The 25462-nt window shown below is 39.4% G+C and overlaps 2 protein-coding genes across 5 annotated transcripts in view; one reads left to right on the top strand and one right to left on the bottom strand.

Moving 5' to 3' along the window:
- Positions 1 to 1104: 1104 nt before the first annotated feature.
- Positions 1105 to 13431, top strand: LOC119722944 (cilia- and flagella-associated protein 298-like). 2 transcript variants are annotated; one of them, XM_038193359.1, is made up of 8 exons: positions 1105 to 1182; positions 3430 to 3592; positions 4870 to 5037; positions 6132 to 6199; positions 7962 to 8120; positions 9163 to 9294; positions 9815 to 9910; positions 13065 to 13431. In XM_038193359.1, exons 2-8 carry the CDS (start codon positions 3454 to 3456, stop codon positions 13176 to 13178), a joined length of 876 nt encoding a protein of 291 aa, XP_038049287.1. In that variant the 5' UTR covers positions 1105 to 1182; positions 3430 to 3453; the 3' UTR covers positions 13179 to 13431. The 2 variants fall into 2 exon arrangements, with proteins under 2 accessions (XP_038049287.1, XP_038049288.1); XM_038193360.1 differs by having other exon boundaries at positions 1148 to 1182; positions 3438 to 3592.
- Positions 13432 to 16983: 3552 nt separating this feature from the next.
- Positions 16984 to 25462, bottom strand: part of LOC119722940 (protein eva-1 homolog C-like) — a 34275-nt gene continuing 25796 nt past the window's right edge. For all 3 annotated transcript variants that reach the window (XM_038193355.1, XM_038193356.1, XM_038193354.1), the window contains exons 6-9: positions 23853 to 24017; positions 22058 to 22201; positions 20251 to 20379; positions 16984 to 18746 (exon numbers count right to left, since the gene is read on the bottom strand). In XM_038193355.1, the coding sequence (XP_038049283.1) occupies positions 18502 to 18746; positions 20251 to 20379; positions 22058 to 22201; positions 23853 to 24017 (683 nt within the window). In that variant the 3' untranslated portion in view covers positions 16984 to 18501. The remainder of the gene's footprint in view (positions 18747 to 20250; positions 20380 to 22057; positions 22202 to 23852; positions 24018 to 25462) is intronic.

Here is a 25462-nt window from a genome sequence, read left to right as displayed (position 1 = left end):
TGTATGGGCCAGCATTGTCTTTTATTATTAGGTCTACCGTGTACCATGTTCATTTCATTTTAACTGTAAATATTTTTTTATTATCACAAATGTAATGTATCAGTATTATTGTAGATTAAAATGTGAAGTTTTCTAGATTACTCTAGAAACATGTATCTGTTTCTTATTACCTGTATGTTTCCCCCATTCTTATGCCACCAAAAATGATTTAATACATGGGAGCAACCATGGAATATTCAGTTTGAAATACAGATTATATGCAGGAAGACGCTTACTCGTTTTCAACCTATTCAATCTTCCCCAATATCGGATAGAATTTGTGGAGGGGGATAGCCCCAACTCCCCTTTTTAAAGTTAATGTCTTAGCTTAAAGCTGGAATATTTATGTATTTTTTTAGTATACTGAAGTTTAGCTTTTGACTTTTTCAGGGAAGTAAATCATATTTAATTGCAAGGTATCTAGTTATGAATATTGTTAGTATTTCATTTCTTCCAGTTAAATGGTTAAATTGAACACTACTTTTGGCCAGAGTAGTATTTACCCTGCCATTGCAAAATGTTGATTGTGATGGAAATGCTCGTGGCAAAAGATGAGTTAAATAGCATTTTTTTTGGAGGGGGGGGGGGGATCTTGTGTGAAATGTTAAAGTGGTTTTATTGAGTGAATATTTTGTGCATGCAGATTGATCAATTCTCCAGCTTTAATGTCTGCTAGTGTGATGATTAGTGATGGTTGTGTTCGTGACAAAGAGCAACTGTGTGTGTAGACATGTAGGTGATATTAAATGATGGAATTAGATACAAAAACTACATCATGCTTCCTGCATAAGATGTCTCGTTATTTTTGAGTTACTGTTTTGTTTCTGCAATGTGGCCATATTAAAGGCTTTTCAATTTTTCAAATAGTCTATTCTCTAACTTAGGAAGAGAGACAATACAGCTAAATAAGGCAATCAACGTAATAACAGTTTCCCCAATTTTGGACGAGCATTTACTTGGATAAAAAAAATAAGACGAGTGCCCTTGATATCTTATTTGAACATTTAGGCAAAAAATTGCACCTGCTGAATTTATTCCTCTATTGGTAATAGCGCCCTCTTGCGACTTCGTTTACAAGAACTACTGCGTTGCTAAGCCATTACATTGTAAGCGGTGACCGGTGGATGAGCAGTCGTTTCAGCGGTAGGATAGATTACGTGAATTTCACTTTTTTTAACAGACCTTGTAGATGTTGTGCCCATTCTTGAAAATCACGCATTCTCGAGAATGGGCGTGCACATTCTTGAGAATGTACAACTGGATCCTTGCTCAATCTTGGCAAAAAATAACTCTTCCAGATACGGTCTTGTCGATGCCGCGCCGAGCACCGGCTGCGCTTGGCAAGTCTAGCTGAATCCTCGTTCACTGATTCTCAATAATTATACTGTTGCAACGCAAGGCGCTGAAAAGTAGAGTGGATATGATAAGTAAAGGCGTATTGATATGGGGGGGGGGGGGGACCGGGAAAATATAAGAGACATAATAATACTAGTGCAAAGAATTCTGGGTACAACTATAGAATGCAGGGCCACTTTACTCTACATCCGCGCCTCCGTACGGCTGCGTGGAGGCGTGGAACCGCAGTCGACCTACCTCTGACAATCGATCGTGGAGTCTTGGAGCCGCAGAGAATTGCGCCCTCTATCGGTGCGCGTCTCTGCGACTCCGCGACTCCGCGCCTCCGCCACTCCAGACAGTGCCCCGTCGCCCTCCTCCCTTCCTAATTTGCGCGCCCAATTAAAGTGACTCTGCGACTCCCCGACTCCGCGCCTCCGCCACTCCAGACAGTGCCCCGTCGCCCTCCTCCCTTCCTAATTTGCGAGCCCATTTAAAATGGATACGGATGCTTCGTTCTCAAAAAGATTCCGCCGAGAATTGCGCCCTCTATCGGCGCGAGTCTCTGCGACTCCGCGACTCTGCGCCTCCGCCACTCCAGTGCCCCGCGTCTCCGCGACTAGACTCTGCGACTCCAAGACTCCGCGCCTCTGCCACTCCAGACAGTGCCCCGTCGCCCTCCTCCCGTCCTAATTTGCGCGCCCATTTAAAGCGATTCTGCGACTCCGCGACTCCGCGCCTCCGCCACTCCAGACAGTGCCCCGTCGCCCTCCTCCCTTCCTAATTTGCACGCCCATTTAAAATGGGTATGGATGCTTCGTTCTCAAAAAGATTCCGCCGAGAATTGCGCCCTCTATCGGCGCGAGTCTCTGCGACTCCGCGCCTCCGCCACTGCACTGCGGCCACTAGTGCCCCGCGTCTCCGCGACTCCAAGACTCCGCGCCTCCGCCACTCCAGACACTGCCCCCAGCACATTTACAAGCACGCCCTCCCTTCCGATCCTTCATGAGAAGCTTAGAAGACAAGTGCATTCCTTCGCTGTACTTAGCACTTTTTGCAGGTTTGCATATCTAGTATTATTACTAGGAAATCTTGATTTCTCAACAAGCCAATCAATCATTTCAAAATGAAAGTATCGATAAAATAAGGCCATGGTATAAAGTGAAGCTATAACATTTTTCCATCCGAGTACTGCTATTCGAGTACGAGTACTTTAATGATCGAGTACAATGTCGACATGTCAAGTACGAGTACTTTGCAGTACGAGTAGGCCCTACCGTCATTTCGAGTACGAGTACTTTGACGTACGAGTACGAGTACTCCAAAAAAAGTACTCGAGTGGTACTCGAATACGAGTACGAGTACTACAACACTTAGATTATCATGAGAAAAGTGATCCTTAAATAAGCACTTTCATGGTAATACGCGCAATCTACATCGTGGCAAAAGGAACACGTATTGCTGAGTACGCACGTCAATCGAAAACTTTTGCACTTCCAAGTCATCATGCGTTCATATGCGCTCGTGTCTAGCAGTGCGTGTTTTTTTGCCCCATGAACAAGATCGCGCATATTACCGTGAAAATATTATTGAGAAGTAAGTCCAGGAACTTGATATTTCCCCGTACTAGTCAACCTCAAACAATGATGAGTAGGCCTACACACCAATGCAGTTATATTGATGTCAGTGGTTTTTAAGTCAATAACAAAAAAACATGTAAAATATGTAATTACTTAACAAAATCAAATAAGCATCTTGATTGTCAATTACAGTATGACTGAAAAGCATCTAGCCATTCTTTTGTGCATATGTAGGCCTACTTGTCTCACAATCTTTTATTGATAACAGAACAACCTTTGAATCTTGGAAAACATGTTTTTATGTATGTCTAAACTCAATTTGCCTTTTCAGCCAAACTGTGCACATTCACCGAAGTGGTGTAAGATACTTGTGTTTTTTTCAGATGAGCACCCACAAACTCTGTAATATTCTAACAATGCTTGTCTCACGTTTGGGCTCTGTGTAAATACTGCGGTATCATTTTCTTTATTTCAGGTTGGCAGTGTTTCTGGTATCAACATGGTGAAACTACATATTAAACATGGAGATGAAAGTCAGTTCCTATATGATACCACAGTCAACACGACTATTGATGATCTCATCAGAGACCTAGTGATTATCTACAATGGCAGGCTCAAGATTAGCAGACTGAGTCAAGGTATGTAGCATTATTGGTAAGGAATTAGTGTTAATTAGTCTGTAAGATATGAAACTAATGTAATTAATGGAGGTTCTTCAGATAATTGTAACTTTGCAAGCTTGGAATTTGTTGCTGTGTTGTCGGACGTCTCCCAAGAGATGGTCCTCTACAGGGGTAAGAGAGTTGAATGATGTAGGCCTGTTGAATAGATGTATTAAGGCAAATAGGTATTTCCGGAACCAGAAACAAATATTCGTAAGAAAGTTCTGTCAAGTAAAACGCTAGTATAAAAAGGGCCAGTGTATGCTGTATTATACTATCACATTCTGCCCATGCACGTATGAAATTGACTGTAATATTTGCTCCAAGATGTGAATGTGCTCCATAAAATCTGCTGGTTTAATGATATTGATGACAGAAAACGTTACTTTTAAGTATGCATATAATTAAGTAAATGTTTATCAAAACCTTCACGCACTGTTTTACAATTAGGCAACACTTTAACATGGCTGCCTGTCCCAGTATACAATGTGTGTGTTTATGATGTAAATTGAGGACACACAAGTGCAACATCATCGTTGAATTGAGGACAAGAACCAAATCAAGGACGACCTCGATTAGAAAATGTGTACAAAACCAATGAGAGCTGTTGCAAAAAAGTTAAGAGTATAAACAAAGGAAAAGGGAAGAGGAACAATACAAAATCCTCAATTTACACCATAATCAAACATGCTGGTACATGTATGTGTGTGTGTGTGTGTGAGTGCACATTGGAGAGGTACTGAGCGTTGGTGTTGGCCCAGCGCCATATTGAAAACATAAAACACAAGTAAATTGTATATAGTTTTGATGGTTGACACACCGGGATGTGAACAAGTACCAAGGTGCTTCTAAGCAGTTACTTTCTTTCAGTGCTGTAGTCTGGCCACCACAAGTATATCACAACTGTGTCCTGTCCCTTCAGCCATATCACAAGTTGTTCAAATGAGCTGTAACAAAGGCATTCCCTAGATGTTGTCCACCCCTAGTTGTTACCGGACATGTGAATTGACTTGTGATGGACTTGACAATAACAACGCTGCCTAATGTAAATTATTAGAGACATTGCAGAATCTATGTAAAAAAATGCAAATCTATGCACAAAAAATCTGAAGGAGATGGCACAAAAACTAAGTGTAGGTCCCATTTGTGAAATTTGGGACCTGTTTAAACTTTTGAGAAACTTTGAATTTTATTTTTTTCAGATAAACATTTCACTATGTTAACATCAGCTTCTCAATTTCTTCCTTGCGTAGAAATGAAGGAGCTTTCAGAGCATGGCATCAGCCTACCTCCTAACATGCAGGGACTAGCTGATGAGCAGATACAGGACCTGAAACTGATAGATGAATGGCAGACTAAATGTGAACCCAGCGGTGGGGCCACATTCAACAAGGATGCTATAGGCAGGAGGAATGGTTACGGTAGGAACTGTTAAACCAACATGTTCTGTTATGTCTATGGGGATAGATCGCATGGCATCATTTATCTTAAAACATTTCATTGTTATGGCGAGTTGCGCATGTGTGAGTGAAACCTCCGTTGTGCTTAATTGGTTTGATGCTAACATTTCTTTAAATATTCTTCAAGTATTCAGATAATCCTGTCCAACAGGTCCTGACTACTTTTATTGAAATGCAGCCTACCAAATTGGGCATTAATCCTAACAGTCCTGAATCCTCCAATTTCAATACGATTTTGCATACCCCCTAGGGAGTCAGGGTTAATGATGACATATTTTTACTTTTTTCATATTTGTAATCTCAAATATGTGTCAAATATATCGTAAAAGTTTCAGACCATAATTTTGTATCTAAGGCCAAAAATAATAGTCTCCGGTTTCTGGTATGGAGCTTGCCCCAAAAGTGGTGCGGCGACTTGGCTTTTTTTGTGTGTACTTTTTTTACCTTCAAATGTTGGCTGATGACTGCAAATGGTGCCGACTACATTTAGTGCAAAATGTATGGGAGCCCAGAGAGGCCACATAAAGCTTGTACTCAATCGTAACCCCATCTAAAAACATGTTAAAATTGTGCAGCAGCAGGATTCCAGTCAAACCAGTGAGTTTGGCGGTTTTGAGACATCATCTTACATTGGAAAAAAAACTTTTTAATTTTGCCGACGCACATGGCTACAGCGACGCGCGCGCATACCAGAAACCAGAGACTGTTTTTTTGGCCTAAAGGTGATTTTTTGGTTGATTGTTTGGATGATTTTTTAGAGGTATATCAGTGATAGGAATACAAGAGGAAAACTGTTACAAGGCAATTTATCTGTTTTTAGTCTTGCGACATTACACAACAAACTTAAAATGGGCATAACTTTGCTGAGGAAATCTGTTTTAAAATTTCAGCTGTCTTTGTAAAGGGAAGATAAAAAAAGCTACTTTTGGAACAAGTTGCCCGGAATAATCTGCTTTTGACAACACATCACCTTTCTGTACAATGAACACACATTACTCAGGGCATATCACACACAGATAGTTAACTGTGAGTGGTTATCGTGTCATTGCTTGCAGCGTGTAATGAGAAGATGAAGGATGTTATCTCCAAGACAGTCAGTGAAGCAACTAAAGCAGTATCCAAAGTAAGTATGCTGGCAACTTTCATTTATGTATAATGACAAGAGTTCAAACTCAACAGATAGATTTGTTATATTCTGATGAATACAAGACTGTTAATGAATGTCCAGGCAAACAGTTTTCTAATTTTGGCTGTGACAGTTTACTGCTGAGTAATGTGACTAATGTCTGTTTCATTTGAATGGAAACACCCAAGTTATCCTTTCATTTTAGTTCCAATGACTTAAAGGAGATTGTCCAGATTAAAAAAAACATGATATTTAAAATAAGTTATGGGGCCATTCAAAAACAGCATCAGTTAACCATGTGTGTGGGCAGATCTTCGTCATAGAAGAGTTTGGGAGTACAGTAAATCAGTTGCGCCGTTGTTGCCTTTCGTGACGTCGGCGTCTGGCTTCAGCATTTCGCCGCTCGGTATCCGCGGTTGCAGTTTTGACGCCATCTTTTGTTGCAGTTTGACAGCCAGGACGGTCCATGGCCAGATTTTCCCAGTTGTTGATTGAAATGTTGGCGGCATTGAGGTGGCATTTGATGACATCTTTGTAGCGCAGCTTTGGCCTGCCTGGCCGTCTGGGTGATTCCGAGAGCTCGCCATAGAGGAGGATCTTTGGCAGTCTGTGGTCCTCCATTCGCACGACATGCCCAGTCCAGCGGAGCTGAATTTTCAGCAACATGTGCTCCACACTCAGCATGCCCGCTCGACACAGCACTTCATCATGGGTAACCTGATCCCACCATGAGATGTTGAGAATAGACCGGAGGTGGCGTTGCTGATGGTCCGTAGCTTGTTGACGTGCCGTCTGTACAGAGTGTACGTCTCCACTGAGTACAGTAGGGAGCTCAGCACAAGCGCACGGTACACTTTGCATTTAGTGCTTGGTCGGATCCACCTACGCTTCCAAAGCCGATCCTTTAGTTGACCGAAGGCAGCGTAGCTGGCCTGAATCCATTTATTGAGTTCTACGTCCAGGGAGTTGTCGTTGCTGATGATGCTGCCGAGGTATGAAAACTGCTCGACAACCTCCAGAGAGGTCCCTTCCAGTGTGACGTTTTGCGCTACATACGGGTCTCCTGGTGAAGGTCGGTGGATCACTACCGTTTTCCTGAAGCATCTCTTGGGTCAACACCCGGGCTGGAGACACACTGGTTCCGTGCCTCCAGCCGGCAGCCTTGCCTGCCTGCCTCCCCCTTGAACCCCCACTGCCTTGTGGGAAGACTTTCTGTCAAAGGCTGAAGTTACCATGACTTAAAGGGAATATACAACATTTGCAAACATCTAAAAAAAAACCTACAAATTATTATGAAATACTATATTAATATAATACTAATATTTCCGTATCAATTTCCTACATTGGTCGGGCCGACCAGCGTTGGAAAAAACTGCCTTTTTTTTCAAATACTGCCCCCAATTTACCATATTTAGTTAGTCCACATTTCATTTGCAATCGATTACACACCTATGAACAGGTACAAGCCAGCTTTACTATTCACTGACTGTATATAAATTGCTCTGTTTCATCTTAAGTGGGGTCAGGGAACCAGACAACAGGAACATGATTGTTTTTCTTGGTTTTTCCAGCATCTACGAACACAAAACAAGTCAGTGTAACAATATTTGCTATAAAATACTAACCCCCAAAATCCATCTATTTCTGAAAATTACAGCAAAAGCAAATGTTGTATACTTAACCCTTGCATATCTGCCTACTGTAGTAATATTTATAATTTCGATTTTTTAACCTTGTTTTAACCCTGCTTTCATTGAAGGATCTTGTACAGAGCAACATGTGCCTAACATATCAGACAGTGAAAGATGGCCTGGATCAGCTGAGAGGAGCTGTCATGATAGTGTATCCCATGGGTCTACCACCTCATGATCCTATCAGAATGGAGTTTGAGAATCAAGAGGATTTAGCTGGTTCTCAGGTCAGTCATGAAAGCAAGATCATTTCACCTGCTCAAGAATGCTTGTAGTATAGCAATAACAAAGACCAGAATACCCCTCACATAGACAACCATCTTTGTAGGCAAATTACAACTGCGCATTCCACCCCATCAGGTACGTGTACGCGCAATGTGCACAATGTTCTAATCACGCCTGCATGTTGCTCGAATCTTCTTCGAAATACGCGCAGCCGATGCGCGTCACAAAATTTTTACGCCAAAATGCTGATGCATGTGACAATCTGTAGGCAATGACATCATTGGAGAGATATCTATTAAAATACCAAGAGCAGCAGCTGATTAAACAAAATTGTACACAACTTGGCATTACTCCACTTATGCCAAATTTGACTGCATGAGTTGTACATTTGACACATTTCATTCAAGATGTTCACTGGGTAAATCTGTAGTGTAAGCAACAAATTATGGCATAACTTATGCACTCATTTTAGGTGCTGTAAATAAGGTCATAAAACCAGAAAACGGACAAGTTTACTGATCGTCGTAAAGCCTATCATTGTCCAACTTCTCAAAGTTGATACAAACAAATTGACAGCTTTGTTTTATTAGGTTAATGGAATGCTATGTTGCCTGTTAACAGATATTTTTTAGAGTTGCCGCCCGATTCCGAGGGAAGTTAGAAAAATAATTTTCAAAATTGTGAGCAGACCCAATTCAATGACTGTTTTGTGACCAGTATGAAGTTGTACACACTCAGCTGTTGTAAACATTGAACAGCTATGCCGAGTTTTGAACAATCCAGTGTGTGTATTGCGCAGCTACATAACAAATTTATTACATAAATGCTTCAAGTTATGCACTGTTTTGTGAAATCAGCTGCAGTTCTGGTGCCTTGGTTCTTGTTGAGTCATGCTTCACAGTTACAGTTATGCTGTGACAAGGCACAGGTTTTGTGTTCATAGATTTACTGAAACAATCTTCTCCATACCTTGTATCCATTGTGTGTGTAGATTATTGTTTTTATCCGTATGCAATTGTCACGTTTGTTCTTTTGTCATGATAGGCATCTCTCGATGTTCTTGAAGAAGCAAATGCATCCTTATGGTTCTCAGGAAAAGAAATGCAACGAGGCAAGAAGTTGTCGGATATCGTCGGGAAGAATGAAAAGACTAAGATCATTGTCAAGCTACAGAAGGTAAACATCTTGAATGTACACATGGTATCCCCAAAATGTGTCAATTATGTTAAAACCGCGCTTTGTATTTCTGAGTGATGTTAGGCAATTAGTTTTAATCTGCGGTACACAAAATTAATTTCAAGGGGTTTGCTGAATAGAAAAAAGAATGAAGTGTTTCTCCCCCTCCAAGTTCCCAAAGAATAGACAGTGTGTAACAATTATAAGTTCGGGAGTGTCTCCAAAACTTATTTTCTTTGAACATTTTGGAGGGAATATCGTCAGTTCTCATTTGCACACACACTTCCCACAGTCAGGACACATCAATTTCTGTGTCAACAAATTGAGATAGCTCATTTGCTGCTCAAAGTTATGTTACTGTTTACTTAACCATGCCACTGTAAAAAATAATATGGTCATTTAAGCATTCTTTTTCCCCCCAAATGCATTTATTTTTTACTTTAAAAATGCACTGGCGCTTTTATTGAGATGAAAAGCTTTGTTCTGATTGTACTCCTTATTATATTTTAATTAATTCTAGAAGGGACAAGGTGCACCTGGTAGAGAACCAGTCTTCAGTCAGGATGAACAGAAAGAAATGATGGCTTATGCTTACAGGAAACAGGAGCAGATGAAGGTAATATATTCACTACTAACCACTCAGCGAGTCTTGTACTGTAAATGTTCATTCACATCAACACAGACAGCTCTGGAGTTAGTAGGTGTTTGGAGAGGAATGGCCTTGCTGGAAATTTATTTGAGCTGTGTAGGCCAAAACTTAAGTCAAGTCACCATGCGAGCGGTGAAATCAGATCATTCATTTCAAATTGTTACAATTACAGCTTATCATACAACCTTTGCAGCAGACAGTGTTGTAATTCACACCATTACAAGTCCTCACAAGTCTGTCCCAAGTCAGCCTCGTCTCCATGGGCGCGTGCACGTTCCTTCGTTCCTTCACTAACCCCTGGCCGTGAGGAATACGTAAACAACACTGACTGGCCATTCAGAGCGTACTGCGCACGTATTTCGAAGACTGCACACCCGGGCGTTATCTCCTGCACGTCACGTCACATCCGAACATTTTTTCAAAACTGCACGATGCCTGTACGATATGGATTATGGATGCCTCGTTTTTTGGGCCAAAAAAAACCCTTTATCTTGTGTTGTAAAGGTACGCAGAGGTACGTACATTTCATATAAGTCCTTGCTAAATAATGCGACGTCGAAATTTCATCTTTGAAAGGATTGATTCTTCAAAAAAACAACTTTGAACATTTTAAACATGGCGTCGCGCGTTAGATACATCGACTGCAGTCCTAATTTAAATGTGTCATTTAAATTAGACAAATCCAGGGGTTATGATCGCGCAAGGCATGATGGGAAACAAAATGGCGCAGCAAGATCGTACCCATGGAAACGAGGTTGGTCGCAAGTCCTCTAGACTCAAGTCAAGTCGCTAGCTAATCAAGTGAACTGTGACGAAGGCAGTCCTTGTTATTGTTCATCCTCTGTTACTTGTGACTGGACTCGTGAAAGGACTTGTGATTTATTTTTGACCAGTCTGTGATGGACTTGACTACAGCACTGGCAGCAGACGAGTCAGGAGACTATACTAATGGTTCAACAAAAAATGACCAATTCCTATTCCTATTCATATTCGGGGCAGCATGCTTCCGAGCAACAGTAATTAGGTTTACTTTTGTTGTCCCTGACCCGTATGTTTTGTCGTTAGATTTGTCCTTTGTTTGTTAATACTTTCCCCTTTCATAGTGTAGCTCCCCTCCTGCATTCACCACCCTCATTCATTCATTCATTCAGCCAGTCAGAGTTGGCCCCTAGTTGCTCTCCACTATTGTTTCTTTTTTAAATTTTTGTTATTTAATACGTTTTTTTTCCATTTTATTGTCTACTTATTTACTTATTGATTTGTTCGATAGTTTGTTTGATTACTTCTTTTTTGGTTCTTTTTTTGGTTTTCCTTAATGTTCATGTACTTGTTTTTTATTTGTTTGTAAGATTTGTCCTGGTCGAATAAATAATAATAATAATAATAATAATGTCGTCGGCAGATAAACATACTATTATATGTGTAGCTAAATATATTTTTCAATGTACAAAACTAAAGGAGAGGCAAAGCATGACGTAATCTCAAAGCATACTCTTTGAAAACCCACCTGCCAAATAATTTGATGTTCAATTTCACTGTTGTAACCCTTGTCCAGGGTCATGGGGTTTGTTCCTATTTGTGGAATAAAACATAACATAACATTATTAGAGTTATGTACATTGTATATGGGCAGGCCTGCTGTGTGATCGGCCCAAAACAAACCCTCATGATGAGAGGGTCATGCCCATCACATGTTATATGTTCCCACACAATTCAGATATCACATGATATCACACGATGATAACACGTTAGATTATGAAGCTATCATTAGTCATTTGGAGGTTTTTCTTGTTGCATTATCAGTTTAAATTGTGACTCGGTTGCATTTGACATCTCAGCTACAGTTTTTTTCCTGGTAGATTTGATAATTTAATGAAGGTTTTATAGCCATTTCCCAACGTGACCATTCCTCTTTAAAGGCATATAGGATCATTTGCAAACAGTCACAAACGAAACTGCCAAAAATATTATGAACAATCCTACCTGATTGTAAGTAACAGGAAATAATTTTGCCTAGTATGCTGTCATTTTCAAGAAAAGAGCAATGACCATTTCCTCGCGATGGTTAAAACCATCTGTCAATAGAAACCTATGCTTTGCGTCGAGCAAAATGAAGATACATTTTCCCCGTTTTCTCAAAAAAGTGCAGTGGCCACTGAGCTGAAACCTCAACAGGTTAGGTTTTGAACATTCTCCTTTGAATTTTGAGTGGTGTTATTGGAAACAAAGAAAGTGCACAAATAGCAAATGATCCTATTTGCCTTTAAAACCCAACACTCTAAGATTTTTTATTAGTTCCAAACGTTCAAGCGTCCACATGAAACACAGCAGTAGGTAATATCCTGAATATGTTAAGGGTGTTATCATTGTGATGTTTACAATATCATGAGTTTCTGGTGTATAGTTATAGGGTTTCACAGCATACATGTCCAATGTATTGGGAGATGCATTCATCCATTTACATGCTGGTCAATGGACCTTTTTACTAATAAATTCATAATTATGCACACATGCACATAAACAGGCCCGACAGCAAAAAGCGAAAGCGGTCCATTGAACATGTACAGGGCTACAAACATTTACGTCATTTTCTCTCAATTTGTCTAGGATTTTTCGCTTTTTTCTTTAGAAACCCCTCTGATTCAGCCATGGTGAAGCCCGAAATTTGGTGGACGGGTACCCTGAAGCACACTCTTATTTTTTTCCACTCGTTGGAAAAATGTGCATGGGACGAAACAAATTTTAAAAGATTTTATTCTGTGCCCCAAAAATACGCTTAGGCCAGAAAGTAATGCCTATGGAGATTAAAAGACGACAAATCCTCGACAAATTGAGAGAAAAATGACCCGAGTATTTGGACCCATTTTTAATGGACTGCTTTCGCTTCTTGCTGCCAGGCCATTAAATGCACGTGCGTGCATAATTATAACTTTATTAGTAAAAAGGTCCATTTGGCTAATTGAAATATTAATTTGTTATTATTTCAACATTTTAAATGAATCATTACCATCATTTTGCAGGTTTTGAATGTAGAATCTGGCTGATAATTTGATTTTGACTTCTTCTAAATGCAGTTTGAAAAAAAAAGTTTCTTGTTTTTTGTGTGTTCTCTCCTGTGCAGAAACTAGAAACAGAAATGGATGATACCCATCTTGGATCTGAGTGGGCTGATCCAAATAGCTTGAAGAGACAATTCCATGGCCTAAGAGATGTCAAATGGGGAGGACCACGGTGACATGAACATGAATGACCACCGACTTGTAAATATGCACACTGTAGACAGTACATGAGACATGCTGGCAGTGACGGGTAAAGCGCGCTTTCGTCATGGTTCATTGGAATGACTTGACTAGATTATTCAGGATTGGCCCGTCATGGGCTTGTTATCAACTTGACCACAACACTGGCCAGAAAATTATGTTGGTGCCTTCACTAACATACTTTTCTGGCCAGGGTAAAGCATCTTAAGTGAGATTCAAATGAAAGAATTCAGGTTTTAACCCTAACCCCTAGGCCTTTTTGCTAGGAACCATCCTCAATCCTCCAAAATCCTCCAAAATTTTACAATAGCGCCTAAATTCTTCAAAATTTTCAGACAGTCCTGCCTCAAAATGCATTAATTCTCAATCCTCCAAAATCCTCCTCATCCAAAAATGTTGCACTTATGTTCAAATGAAGGTACCAAGCCCCTCAATCCTTCAAAATCGTCAGACTGTCCTGCCTCAAAATACCATTCAGCCTCAATCCTCCAAAATCCTTTTCTGAAAAAATACCATTCAGCCTCAATCCTCCAAAAATCCTTTTCTGAAAAAATACCATTCAGCCTCATTCCTCCAAAATCCTTTTCTGAAAAATACCATTCAGCCTCAATCCTCCAAAATCCTTATCTAAAAAAATACCATTCAGCCTCAATCCTCCAAAATCCTCCAAAACCACAAGGAGGATTTTGGAGGATTGAGGAGGGTTAGGGTTAATTACGAAAACAGACTGCAATGAATGGACTAAAGGAGAGATACTGTACTTTGAGATACATTATTTTATTTACAGTTTGTATGTTCTAGGATAATATAAATATATGTATGTACAATGGAAGCATAGAAAATGATACACAGTAAGATGACGCACGAATAATTTACACAGCCCATACGATCTATATTCTTGTACATTCAAACTTGTACGACTGTTTATCCATAACAACATGCACGTCTTTTTACAAAATGCATGTTTTCTTGTGATAAAACTTTTTTACAATAACAGGTGGGAGTCTAATATTGATAAAATATGAATCATAAATTTGTCTTTAATTGTAAAACAAGACAGTAACCGAGAAGTACATTGTAGAATATATTACAAATAAATAGTATTGGTTTAAAAATCGATAAAATATCAATGCTGTTCTTTGCTGTTCTTGACTTGAGGGCAAGTCGCTGGACAGGTTTGTTTTGTCGGACGGCACTGCCAATATGTACCAGCATGGCACTTTGTATCATGTTAGAGTCAAAGTACATGCATTGGGGTCAAAGATGCACACCTATCCTCGGGTGCTAGTACCATACCACATACTAATCGTACGTTGTAACTAAACCCCAAAATGGTACCGTATATGGTATCTGTCTATATCGCGGTGTGGCGCACCACGAGCAACCAAAACCCAGCCAATTGCCAACTTGAATTCAAGTCTAATGCTGTGCATGCTAGACGATAGAGTGGCAATCTCTGGATGCTGTATTGTGTTGAAGAGGAGCTGTTTTGTAGGCACCAATTTCATTGAGCAACTAAATTACCTGAAAACATTGCGTAGCAAATGTGATATACATGTACTAATAAAACATTAGATTAGAACCAGTCACAAACAACGTGTACATCACATGATGTTTTGAATGCTAGCCTGGTTGTGCTTAGCAATTTCTGTGTAACTCCCATGAAATTGGTCCCTAATGATGGGTTTTTATTCCCTTCAAGCCTTTGAACCACCTTGTAATGATTTAACATATATCAATTGACACATTGTGCAGGTTTTGCCATTTTTAACATTTTTTTCTCATAATTTATCATTTCACATTTAAAAGAGCAAAGCATTTGTAAGCATAAATAACCAATTGGCAAATCTATTACTTGAGGTAGAAATTAAAAAAATATTCTAATGTTAAGTTCTCGGTTTGTGACTTGATGACAACTTTATATACAGCATGTTTAGTGTTACTTCTGAAGTAGTACCCTGACTGTTGACTGTACAGCAACAATACATTATGCTTAATGTATGCAGTCATTCAAACCAAATTGATGGTACATAGGAAGTATTACTATGATATGTTCTCATATAAATACCGACTATATTTCATGACAGTCTTCACACAACCCTACAGCTTTAAACTACAATTCATATAGTGTCAGTCAAATGTATGGATGAAATGAATATTCATGATACCTCAGACAGAGTGGTATTTTTCCCTTTTGGTTGAAAGCCTCTCACCTAAAGAGAAGTACATTTTGTTTTTGCATGCCGAGTTGTTCAAATGGACATTTACCGATAAATAAGTTGAAGGTATTTTTAAAATTTGGAAAAAGATGCTCACAATTACTGATGCTGCCAAATTTTGTGAAGGTTTGTTTTCCATTCATGTACAACTTCATTGCAGCTAGAAGCTCATTACATGTACATTTTGTTTTACGTTAAAGGATTTTTCGTAAGAATCAGTTGTATGTCAGGATCAAGAATACACGTATAACCACAGGAAATGTACTTGCAATTGACAAAATGAACAATATTTACTTTGTTTTTAAGACTGATTATTTTCAAACAAAAATATTACATTTCCTGAGTAAAATGAATACACTAGCCGTCCTTTCTAAGATGTTAACACATATGCAATTACTACTGTATGTCTACATACTACAAAGGATGAGAAATATGCATAAAGCGCAGTTCAGAACGTTGTGATCATATTGTTATTCATTGTATGAAGTACAACAATAAAGATACATGTATCTGAAAATATTTCAGTTGATTCTTGTCAAATTTAAATTGTACGTCTTGGCAAAAACAAATGCAATTTAATGCCTAGGAGTTCACATAATGCTGAGCCTCAACGATTGGTTTGAATGCGTCTTCAAGCCTCTTCAACGTAGTTTGGTCCAAGACTGGACTTGGATTTCTATGAATATAGTGGAATTGGGCAGCTAGAATTACAAGCTTTTACTGCGGTTGTGTCTTGCTCATGCGCATGCGTTCTTAAATATTGCATTTTGGTATTCCTATTGGTCAAAAGAGCCCGGAGTGCATGTGTACTACCTGAGCGCGACTCGTGCAAGCCTGGTGCCACCGCAGAAAATGACTGCCACCGGATTTGTCTATAGCTGGTCCATGACAAGCCTGGTTAATCCGCTGAGTGGTAGAGGTCGCTATCAACAAGATTAATCAATGCAGTCTTGGGAATTTTGGCAGCGCTACCCAGGGAATTCTGAGCATACCTGAGGCACATGGATTAGCTTGAATACAGCACACATGAGGTATGCTTAGAATTTCCTGGGTAGCCCTGCCAAAATGTCCAAGATTTCATTTGATTAATCTTGTTAGCGACCTCTACTGCTCAGCGGATTAACCAGGCTTGTCATGGACCAGCTATAGACAAATTTGGTGGCAGCCATTTTCTGCGGTGGCACCAGGCTGACACGAGTCGCACTCGGGTAGTACATACGCACTCTGGGCTCCTTCGACCAATAGGAATACCAAAATCATATTTACAAAATGTTCCCTACTTGTCAGGGACCGGCTATGTTAGTGGAATATAATCCCACTCCAGTCTTGCACCAAGACTACTTTTACAAAGTATAATGTACACGTACTTGTAACATGCTTGGCACTGAAAATCAAGTGTGTTAATCTAGTTTTTATATCGAGATGTGTTACTAACTGCTCACACATCTTACCTTGAGGGCGTTTGATATGAGCCAGTTGCTACTCAATTTGTGTTAAGAGCGCCTTCATTCACTTAACTGTCCAGCCTTCTAGTCTTTTTTTTTAAATTTGATTTATATGCAACTGCTGATGATATGAGTCAAATTTTTGAGAAATTGTGTAATAAAATATTTAAAAACATGTTAAACATTTACACACTACATTTAAAGGTATGTATAGGTTGGTAATGTATAAGATATGCTATTGGACAATGAAAAGTCAGTTTTGTACCACATTACTCATATACATATATAAATATAATTTTATAAATAATTCATAAGGAGTGGTTCACATGTATTTTAAAACCTCAAGTTAATATTTAATACACTTTGGCAAAGTAACTACAAACATTGCGGAATGTTTGGTTTGCTTGATAGGGACCCTGTTTATCAATTTTTGGTCAACGTTCGAACATGATCTGTAAAAAGTAAGCTTAAACCACAATCAGCTAAACACCGTACGATTTGGAATATTTCAGCATTTGCTCTGAATGTTGAGGCCAACTTTACTTAAATTGTGGATGTGAATCGATTAACAAATGTGTGTCAATATTAACCTTCAGTTTATATTGAAACTTCTGTTTATGCTGAAATTTGGTCTGAAGACAAAAAGTCTCCAAAGTAGAGCAGTAGCTTTAGGATGTCTAACATGGCACTGATTATCAAGTAACTCCCGTGTCCCCCTCACGCCTCGTTTTTATAGGAATTTGTTCACAAATTCCCCTTGGGCTTACGTGCATGCATTCTTTGGGTGGTGTATTCAACCAATGACATCATCACATACTATCTTTACCTTATCATTGACAAGTGGATGGAGTGAGCATGAAGCATACTTTGAGTGTCTTGAGCATGGCGCACAAATCCCATGAGGCAGAGCATCCAGTAGACACTGAAGTTGTGCAAGTTGTGAATTCACTGAAGATGTGCATCTCAAGGGTCTGCTGACAATGAGTGAGCATTTGGCAAAGAGTCCAGTCAGCATCACATGCACATTCATCAAAGAAACATAATCTTAACAGTCAGTTGATAATGATGGAGCACTTGGCAAAGAGTCAGTGAGAATCAGATCCAATGATCCTAGAAGACGTGTACATTTACAGGTATCTTAACAGTCGGCTGACAATGAGTGAGCACTTGGAAAGTTGAGGTGTGCATGAGATCCAGTGAGCATCAAGTGCAATTGATCAAAGAGACCTGCATATGTCTTATCAGTCACCTGTTATTAATGATGACAACGTGGTATTCACTCATCAACAGATGGATCATGAAGCCCTCATGCACCCACTGCGCACGTGGGCAACAACACACTGGCCTCTGCATGTTTGGCATATTCCAGCCACATTCATCATACGCACGTGCACACGTTGGACATTCCTCAAACATTGAGTTGCACAATCACAGAGTGATTGGCCAGGCCTTAATGGATCAGTATTTGTGGTCATTGAACCAAGTCCAGTTCAGCCAAGCTAGGAAGCCACATATGACAGGGACTTGTGAACATGATTGGGACCCATCTTTCTCATGTGCCTGCCAGTTCAGATAGAGTCATCATCCTGACCTAATGCATATTCATGAGCTGAAAGATGAGACCCCCGGCCTAGTCAGGGGAAGTAACTGTTGAGATTCCGTGTTGCTGGGAGGGTATGTGCTTCCCTAGGCAATGTACTCGCTTGTTCCCATCGACGGGTTGCATTGATGCCGTTCTCTGGTCTGACTGACGACGCTGAGGGTGGCGGAGTATTCCAGATTTCATTAATGTCTACTCTATTCTCCTGTCGAACTGATTCAAGCACTGAACCATTCCCAGGAGGTGTTCTATTTGCCTCAGTTGTATTTGATGAGGTGCCTGTAAATGCAACACACACAAAAAGAATAGTAATAAGCAAATTGGTTGTACCGATATTGAGGTTCAGTCAACCACATGTCCATCACAACTTATTCAGTCCCAACGCACAAGCCATTTAAATAAATGTGACAAAAGTAAAGCCATTGCTTTTTGTTATTCTTCATCCCCTGTTACTTGTGAATTGACTGGTGATGATGGACAAGTAATGGATGCGACTTCAACACAGGGTTGTACAAGACAGGTTCATATCATACCGATCAGGATGACAATCTGTTTTTTAGTAAAACAAGCAGGCATGCACAAATACATTCAAATGAAATAACCATAGTTTTGTAAATGATAAATTTGTTGTATTTTTCAACATAAATCAATCATGAGTTGGTGCAAAAATAACTTAAATAAGTAAGATTGGTACCATAAGGAAGACGAAAACCGGAAATGTTCTCATTGAGAAATATTTGAGTATTGGAATCAATTTACTTTGTTGATTGACCTTTGTGTAACTAAGAAGCGATTTGGAGATAAATAAATTGAAATGTCAAGGCCAAAAGTGCAAAACAACAGACACATTGTGAGCATGATAATAACTGTGGAAATAGTTCTCATATGCCAAGAGGTTGATTTAATAAAAATGAAGAATGTCTCAAAAGGTGGCAGAACCTCCTGAAGCCTACAGATGGCATTTTTGTGATGTCATATCACTGCGTCATAATCACCGGTCTGAATGCCACTCACAATGTGACGTCACAAAATCCCATGTGTTAGATGTGAAGTGAAAAAGTTAAAGGTCAAGATCACCCAGTGAAGTAGAGATGTTAAAATTGAATTTGTAGACCGATCTTCATCTGACATTTTTGTCAGCCATTAAAAAATCTATTCATAAGATGGAATTAGCGTCAGAGTGATGCAAATTCAACAGTGGGTTTGCCCTTCACCGACGTATTTCATAATAATAATAATAATAATAATAGTGGATATTTATAAAGCGCACGTATCCACCAGGACTGGTGCTCAAGGCGCTACATCATTATTACCCCTGCTCATTGGGCACATAAAACATTCCAAATACCATCTCAGCTCCCTGGGGAGTATACAGCTCGATGCAGCCTGTTAGGCGCAAGGAAGCTAATTCAATCACAATAACCATCTCTGCCCTCACAGGTACCCATTTACTCCTGCGTGGAGAGAAGCAATGAGTGACAAAGTGCCTTGCCCAAGGGCACACGCACCATGACCCCGCCAGGACTCGAACCCACAACCTGCAGCTTTACCCGCAGACCATGAATCAGTGCCCTTAACCACGAGGCCACAGTACTCCACACTGTATATTATGTGTTGTCCTGATATGAGTGATTGTGAGAACCAAATTTACACTCAAACCCGCGGTTGTGGTACCTGCTGCTATATCAGGGTTGAACGAGCCAGCTTACCCCGGCAAGCTCATGGGTCGAGTGGTAAGATTTTAAACAATGATACTTAATGCAATAAACTATGCATAACCTACCTGACTCTTCCATCTTCTTCTTCAAGTGATAATGCTGACATTTCAGTCTTACAACACACCACAGTAACGTTCCTATGATTCCAATACAGCAGCCAATAGAGACGTATAGCACAAACACCTCAGTGTTCACTATGATATAAAAACAAGACAACAGAAAGATGCCGTTAAATGTTTATTTACTGTCATCTGGTGAATACTGTAAAACAGTGCAAGACGTGTATTTGTTCAGTGTGAGACAAACAACTTCACAATATCAGCTATTAGGCCCCAAAAAAAATATTCGGTCTCTGGTCAGACCAAAGTTCCGGAATTTCTTCAAGCTTGGATTGTACAGACAAGGTGGGGTACTATTTTGCTTTTTTGGTGTCCTCATGTACATTGGTGTCCTCCATAATTTGCCTTGGTGCTTTCGATCATTTGCCTTGGTGCAATTTCCCATTCCTTGGTGCTCTTTGGTAAAAAAAAATTGAGGAAGTGCGGCAAAAGAGGGCGCTGTTGGAGCTACCGTGGAACATTTTGAAAAAAAAAAAATTGACGCGCATGATTAAAATCGACGCACGCGCTGACCAGAGACCGGGTTATTATTTTTTTTTGGCCTTACATGTTATTATTCATGTTTCAGAGTTACTGCAATATTTCCATATCGCTATGTAGCTGAACCCATTTAATAGTCACTGTAGCGCCCGGAACCGCTCTGCCTATTTCTGTAGCGCCCGAAACCACCCAAGCACTCCATGGTTCTATGGATTCACCATTGAATAAACACAATGTAATACAATGTAGTACAGTTGCTAATGTAGTACAGTTGCTAATGAGTTACATGTAACCCAAAGCAAACTTCAGTGTACTGTTCGTTGTATTGAAAGAATTTGTTTTTACTAACACACCACATATATCCCCCCTCCCACTTCAGCCACACATATAACAGTTATATCACCACTATTCTATACAGTGCAAAGGGTTTATGTGTGTGTTAACCAAATGCTCAAGCAAAGCTGCTACAGTTGGTTAACACACACACAAACACCCTTTGCACTTATTAGTATACAGCGTGTGTCAATAAAAACGCAGGATTAGAAACAAAAATATTAAGAATATAAACCACCCCTATTCATCATAATGTTAACCCTCTTTTCAAAGTACCTTTCCTTCTCTTCACTATGCTTTTTATCCCATCTCATTTGGACAATCCTGTCCAGAGATAGAGTACATTGAAGAAGGGTTATAAATTCCAAGCTGGTCTGATTTGTGAAATCACACATACCTAATGAAAGGTTTGAATTCAGTACAGGTGAAAGTATTTGTGAATCACAAAGAAGGACATGTGTGGCAGGATTAGGTTTACATAATCCTTTAGTCCACAATCAATGTTATTTGATATGTCAGAGACGACATTCATGATGCTTTGAAACAATGATAGTCCAGTTATTAAATTTAAGTGATACTTATCATCAGTTGTTTCAAAGAAAGTTTTGTTCTGGTTTAATTGTCTTCAATGCATACCTGCATTGTACATAACTGGTCGTTGCAGACCAACCCGCTTCAGAAGGGCTTCACAAAACTTGTCATAACTTTTGAACCAAAAGTCCAAATTCCACCAAACAAAAATCTTGTCAAAGATGAAATTATGGACAATCAAATCCTTATCAAAGTAGGCACACCAGTAGCATAATTTTCTCAGAAAAAAAAATCGCTTTGAATCCTGCGTTTTTATTGACACACGCTGTAGTAGCAGGCGAGGTGAAGCAAGCGAGACAAAGCCTCGTTAACTAATAACTAATTAAAAATGATCAATATTTGTACATACATTGAATACTGCCTATGGCAGCCAACAGACTAGTGAAGAATCCTGATGCTTGATCCTGATCATTCCGTGTGGGAGGTCCTTCACTCAGACTAGTGTTGGCAGTTGAGCTGATTGTGCCAGAGCTATCATTGGCTGTGACAAACCCTAACAATCATGTAGTATCAAGAACATAAAGATCAATGGTCAGTCTTAACATGAATATTCATAACTCATTAATATTCCTTAACTCATTACTCTCAATTTAACTCATTAATATTCAGTTGCAATAACTGGTTGTTTGAAAATCAGTGAAAAATAACTGTTAATGCATTGATACGATACACACAGGTGGTCATCAACATGTCTTCTTGTTAATACTTGAATGCAATTACTAATAATGTGTTATTACTTTTGTTCAGCACCACATTTGGCTTAAAGGGTCTATGTACATGTAATACATCTTTTTACAAAGCAATCCTTTAAAATGTACGTTTGTGTCCCATTTTTGCTTCACTTTAGTTTTTGTATTTCCATTTTCAAGGGTACCTTAGGGCCATTTCTTTATGCTGATGCAAATGTGCTACGTAATCAGCAACATCACAATGTCACCCTGGGGCTGAAGCATTAGTGTTATATGCTTCAGTGTAATAAAAGCTGCCAGAATTGATGTCAAACTTCAAGCACAATTGTTTTAAATGAGTTAACCACAGTTAACAATTTGTACAGAAAACCCCTAAATTGAAGAGTGTGTACCTGAAGTGATATCACAGCAACAGCGCCCTCAGTTGTTAGAAATAGCACGGGCCATGTTAACATATAAAAGTGCATTTGTTTAATTTCAATAAAAATGTATGTCATTATTGTCATACAATCAGAAGAAATGGATGTATCCAAATATGTGCCTTCAAAGAAGAATGTATTTTCCACAGGTTTTACATTTTATCTAAATGTTTAATAAAACATTCATGTATGTCAGGAGTGGGAAGAGTGAATCATTTTAATTTCTTAAAATTCAATTAAACATTGCCCATTCAGTTTTCCAGTGGGCTATCGCATGATTACGTCTTTCCAAATACCCCAAATTGGTTTTGAGGCAAACAGCAAACTGAGACACGATGTTGGTTTACATTACCACTTGGAACCGGCAATGTCTGTAAGCCAAAATAACTTCCATCCTTAGCAAGCTCCACGCTAGCTCTTACCAGCTCTAACCTTACAGCCACTACTGCTTTTCATCCTATTCATATCGAATCCCTGATTGATTTTTGCTAGGCTTGGGGCTACGCATACGTGTACGCCTTGTCACAAGATCCAATATCCTAGGCCTGATACTAAAACCTACAAACAATTAATTCTTCCATCAATTGCTTTGATTTCAAGCCCCCAAATCATGCCACACAGTGTAACGCTAGACACAACATGTATCTGTACACTTTGTACAATGGTTAACACGCTCTTATCAAATAAATGAGTAAAGTTGGCATGGAGCAAAACAAGCAATCAATAAAGGAGCTGCAGAGTTGCTCAAGGCATGAGGTATACAGTGTACCGGGCACACCACACTTAATACCTCTTGTAAGTCCTGCTCCTAGTATGAAACCAGCCTGAATGGTTATGACTATAGGTTATTGAAACCAAATCGTTTGTGCCAACCTGCTTCTCCTCAGGCTGATCATACATCAGCTCAGATACGCACACATACCGTATTCTTGATAGGCTTTCTTTCATACCTTCCAAGTGACTGTCGAGAATTTGTGACATCTCAGTGTCTCAGATTGTAATGATGAAATGAAATTTCAGAGGTGAAATATGTTACCTTGATTGAAATCAGTTGCTTCAGTCATGGTGTAAGCTGTCCCGCCTTGTGAATCATAGTCTGGCCTAAAGGACGGACTAGGAGTTGTTAGATTGACGGCAAAATTCTGGGGTACAGTAGCAGCACCGGTATATCGCCTTGGCTTACGAAATATCCTCTTAGAAACTGTGAAGAAACATTCAAACAAACTTGAGCTTTTAAATAAGTAAAGTGGGAATCTGAATTTGGAAATATCTATAGGTGTAGAAGACAAAATCAGCTCATTACAAAACTGATCCCTCCCACAAAATGTAAATAAGTTGGGAGAGCATGTTTTCTTAGTGTTAATGTAAGAGCATAATAGAACCACTTCAATGGTGTGGCAAAGTCCATAACAGGTCCATCAAAAGTCCTAACAAGTCTATCGTAATTAATTCATTCATTTCCAAGTCACAAGCTATTCAAATGAACGGTGAGTAATACTAATAATAATAATAGTAACTAGAGATTCACGTTTTTGAAGTTACAAACGCTGGGTGATTGGGCTAAAAACTTTCACAGGACATTGTCCAGTTGTGAATATTTGTATGTCAGAACAGAAAAAGGATCATGAAATTCAGCCTTTCCTCCAAAACCATCCCTTGTTTCTTGAATGTGGTCCTTGGAGGGGTGACCACTAGCTGCCTCAATCTTGCAAAATCCTTCAGCTACGGCTTTGTGCCCGGGAATCCAAAATATTGCCAAAGGAAAGGCAATGTTTAACTGATCACAAAGAATAAGAACGGTACTCCATTCATTTGAAAAGTTATGGTTCAAAGTAATTATTCAAATTTTGACCTCAAATCATTTGTAATTTGATACCTGATGATGTAATGATTACGTTACACTCTTTGTCACATCTTTGGACCAGGGTTCAAATTCATACCAGGTTTTATCATCATCTTGTGAATTGTTGGAAGAAATTAGGTTTGTTTTGATTTAGAGGCTTCTCTCTGTATTTTAAATTCACCTAACCTTGACCTTCTGGTAGCCCTGGAAGTAAAGATCAAGCAACAAAAAATGTTTATCAATTAGCGATCTCTCTGATTACAAAATACAAACATCATTGATTGTTCTGTTCAAGAGTTATAAGTGACAGACGTTAATCACTTTTTCAACTAAACTTGCTTGTCATTTGATACCTGATGACGTCATCATGACGTCAGAGTAATATACACACCTTTGGATCAGGGATGATATTAGTTCAAAGTTACAAGTTTATACTGTAAACCTTGAGAATTAAGAAAACCCGCGGAGAATTATTGTCCGTAACAAAGACGGAAAGAAACAAAGAAGATTTATTCGAATACTTCTAAACGGCGATCAGGTTGTACCCGATCACTCAATAATTTGGGAAGCTAATCAACCTTACTCGCAGATGAGAAGCTTAATTGCGAAGGACACGGCTACAACGTGGTCGAGCCGCTGTCATGTACATGTAAGGGCACCTTAGGCAGCAGCCACATGACCCATGTATGACACGGAGCAAAGCCAGAGATCGAAAGTGTTGATTTTTGTGGAGGGAGGAAAACCAGAGAAAAGCCCTCGTGGCACAGGACAGAATCAACGAACAACTCCACTCACATGTGGTC

The sequence above is a fragment of the Patiria miniata genome, unplaced genomic scaffold, assembly GCF_015706575.1.
Source record: "Patiria miniata isolate m_02_andy unplaced genomic scaffold, ASM1570657v1 HiC_scaffold_16, whole genome shotgun sequence".
Classification (NCBI taxonomy): Eukaryota; Metazoa; Echinodermata; class Asteroidea; order Valvatida; family Asterinidae; genus Patiria; species Patiria miniata.
Note: the sequence above shows the minus strand (reverse complement) of the source record. Positions and strands in the feature narration are given on the sequence as shown.

Bases quoted from the DNA above. Each gene is read 5' to 3' on its own strand.
- LOC119722944 (XM_038193359.1), top strand. From the start codon at position 3,454: ATGGTGAAACTACATATTAAACATGGAGATGAAAGTCAGTTCCTATAT. The intron at 3,593-4,869 runs GTATGTAGCATT...TTCCTTGCGTAG, and splicing joins GATTAGCAGACTGAGTCAAG to AAATGAAGGAGCTTTCAGAG. The intron at 6,200-7,961 runs GTAAGTATGCTG...CTTTCATTGAAG, and splicing joins CAACTAAAGCAGTATCCAAA to GATCTTGTACAGAGCAACAT.